This window comes from Chenopodium album, chromosome 20 (genome assembly GCF_948465745.1).
Source record: "Chenopodium album chromosome 20, dcCheAlbu1.1, whole genome shotgun sequence".
Taxonomy (NCBI): domain Eukaryota; kingdom Viridiplantae; phylum Streptophyta; class Magnoliopsida; order Caryophyllales; family Amaranthaceae; genus Chenopodium; species Chenopodium album.
In genome coordinates this window covers 32,508,191-32,511,475 of record NC_137853.1, presented here as the reverse complement: position 1 = coordinate 32,511,475, position 3,285 = coordinate 32,508,191, and the positions used below count along the sequence as shown (strand labels likewise).

General features: G+C 30.2%; 1 protein-coding gene across 1 annotated transcript; it reads right to left on the bottom strand.

The window, feature by feature from the left end:
* Positions 1–98: 98 nt before the first annotated feature.
* On the bottom strand, positions 99–2,945 carry LOC145598288 (uncharacterized). Its single transcript, XM_081654621.1, has 3 exons — positions 2,591–2,945; positions 469–640; positions 99–431 (listed from the first exon to the last, which is right to left on the bottom strand). The coding sequence occupies exons 1-2, from the start codon at positions 2,893–2,895 to the stop codon at positions 592–594; spliced, it is 354 nt and encodes a 117-aa protein (XP_081510747.1). The 5' UTR covers positions 2,896–2,945; the 3' UTR covers positions 99–431; positions 469–591.
* Positions 2,946–3,285: the final 340 nt, after the last annotated feature.

Sequence of the window (3,285 nt, the reverse complement as noted above, 5' to 3'; positions counted from 1 at the left end):
AAGGGTTGCATGTAAACTAAAGTATACACATAGATAAATATATCTTTAAGTAAACTTTAAAAAATGTAAAAATAATTATGTAGCTTGAAAAAAATGAATAAAATAGAATATCCTCAATAATTCCAACTTTCCAAGACAATAATGAAGATTTATTTTCTTTAAGTCCTCTTTTTACTAACATTATTTTTAAAATAGTAATATCATGGTGTAACGTCTAGACCATACACTGGTTAAATTAACCTAATTAAACAACTTCATCAATAAACATTGTGGATGACACAGTTTGTAGACCTCCAATTATTGCATGCCTTCTATGTAAAATCATCAGAGAAAACCCTTTATTTTAATAAACCAAAGGAAAGGAAGGGATGAAAATGACAAATCAAAGGAGGTTGGTTGTCTACCATTGGCTACTAATTAATCCATTTCTGTAAAAAAAAAAAAATAAAAAAAATTAAAAAAAATTAAAAAAAAAAAACTAGAATACAAGTATTTCATTTCCATTTTTACTCTTGACCTCCTCATCTATGGTTTATGTTGCAAGAAGTTGATTGTATTGGGAAGAAGCAAAATCAGACTGCTAAAATAGTGTTATGATAACCACTCATCATCCATTCCATCAATATCTCCAATATCCATCCTGTTACATAACAACAAACAAACCGCACATGTTTAGGCAATTTTCAATTGGTTCTAGGAAAATAAAATTAAACAAGTCATTTTGGTCTATTTACCTCTAATTTATAACTGTAACAAAATAAATACTGGTACATATCTAGCATGGTGCACTAATTCTCAATTGACATGTACACAACATAGAAATAAAATAAAAATTTAGAAGGGTAGTATAACCATTACGTGTGATGTGTGCCCTTTTAAGTGATGTGTTGTTTACGCGTTGTATTGATTATGGGAAGATCCATCTATGTATTTCAAACTTAGTCAAGCATCAATGTAATTAAGTCTAAAATTTACCAAGAAGCTAAGTATGATAAAGAAACTATAACACGAGGATAAACATACTTCTTTTATATTATTATATACAATTTCTCAAGTACATTCGAGTATATTTTTCGTGAGAATTCATTAAGTGACTATGTTCCTTCATCAAATTAGGCTACTTCTAGGGCTACCTTTCACTCATTTGGAGACATTGATTTGAAACCAACTTTGGTGTACAAGAAAACATTGCATTTACTCGTACACATTTATATTTGTAACTTGCAAGTATACCCTAATATTGTCTCACTCTTTCCTTTCTACATTCTACTCAAATGAAGCTAGGTAAGACAGTCTTTCCTCGTAAAAAGGATTTCCTAACATTTCTTTTTTGTCACCGTTAAAACCTTAAAGAAAGAGAAGAGAATCTAAAGAAAAAACTTAATATTTTGAAAGTCAACTTTTCAAATTTTCGATCTTATTCCTAAATAATGCAGCAACTTTTAAATAAAATTGGAAAAAACATAGTGAAATTAAATAAAATACCATCATTATAACAAGGAACAGAAGCTTCACAACCAAAAGACAAGTTGCATTTTCGCAGCATAAATTTTTTTAGTGATGGACACTTCGCAAAAGCATGCATAAATTAGCTGGTGTAACGCTAGGCAGGCCACGGTGCACCATGCCATTCATTTTTATTTTCTTCGTCTACACTTGACTTTCTAGTCTAGCTTTGGACACAACAAGAGTAAATTTCTTGATTTATACAATTAAGGCACACAAAGATCATGAAAAATACAAGTAATAAATATAAAGCGGACTTTTAATAACTTATTGATGGACAAGCTACTTTAATTTTTTTTTTCTTTACGTACGATCGATAAGTTATGGTATTTCCTAATTTTAGGCCATTTTCAAAAGATTAATAGTGGTAGCTAACAAAATTATTAATTATCAAGTTTGGATAGAACTGTAAAATGAACATCCTTGTATTACTCCTTATTAGTAATAATTTTTTTTTAAAAAAAAAAAAAAAAAATCAAAATTCGATTATAATGATATCCATAAATCCACACGTCACATAATACTTGAGATATTGTATGGTTTTGGCTCAACACTTGTCTTGTAGTTATGTATTTCAATTTTCCTTCCTACCATAGAGCTCTCTTGATCAAGTTACATACATTATTAAGTGTTAGATAATATGTTTATATTATCTTGTGAATATTCTGTAAAATATATCTTTGTGTAATTTAGGTTGTAAATCCTATATATATTCAATTAATGAGAAAGCCTCCACTAAGGAGAATTACACTATTCTACATTAAGAGTTAAATATTATTGATCGAGCACATCAAGTATATTGACTTAAATTGTACTAACCATCCATCTTTTTTCCAAAATTATCAAAAGTTTTGATTATATTATTAATAACATTAATTTGAGAGAAACAATAATTAATAACCCAAGATAACCCTTATAATCATAAACACAAAAACCCAAGATAGCATACAAATAAATTACTCCAGAATCAACCCAATTTATTATATATAAACTGTGTATCGCACGAGTTAAAAACTAATATACTAAACACTCGTATTATTTAAAAAAGAACAATTAAGCTAATAATATAAGTATTAGGTCTTACCAAGGCAAAGTAGTATCCTCGGAGCAAGAATCATCCAAATGTTGTTGCAACAAACTCTCATCACTATTTGCACTTAACCAAGGAGGAAACTCCAACTTTCCAAATGCAACATGATCATTATTATTATTATAATTCTCTTCTTCCCTTTTAATTTCCTTACCAAAATCCACCGTTTTAAGGTACTTAAACCACCAAGCTGACTTAACCAAATTCAAAGTATCATCCCACTCCATTTGATGTTGTTCTCCTACGGACCGAATCGCCGCCATCTCAACTTCATCTAATGCCGGATGCATCATGTCCATACCATTACTAGGGAGTAGTCCCGCCCCCTCGGCCGTTGTCGTGGCACCGAGGTCTCTAGGAGTGGAGGAGGAGGACGACGACGGTGACAATGGTGAATAATGGTTATTGGTGTAGGTAGTGTTTATTGTATTATGGCAAAAGGGTGTATCTAAATTTGTAAAAGCTTGAATGTTGAGGTTTAACCCTAGGGTTTGATTTGGAAGTGGAATATTATTTAAGGGTTCTATAAATTGTGTTGGACTAATTTCCCAAGGGTAAGAGGGACTATAATTATAATTATTATAATTGTTACAATTGTTGTTGTTGTTATTATTGCTATAACAAAAATTATTATCTAATGAAGATGATGGTTCATTTTTAACTAATGTACGAGTTTGATAATCTTGTAC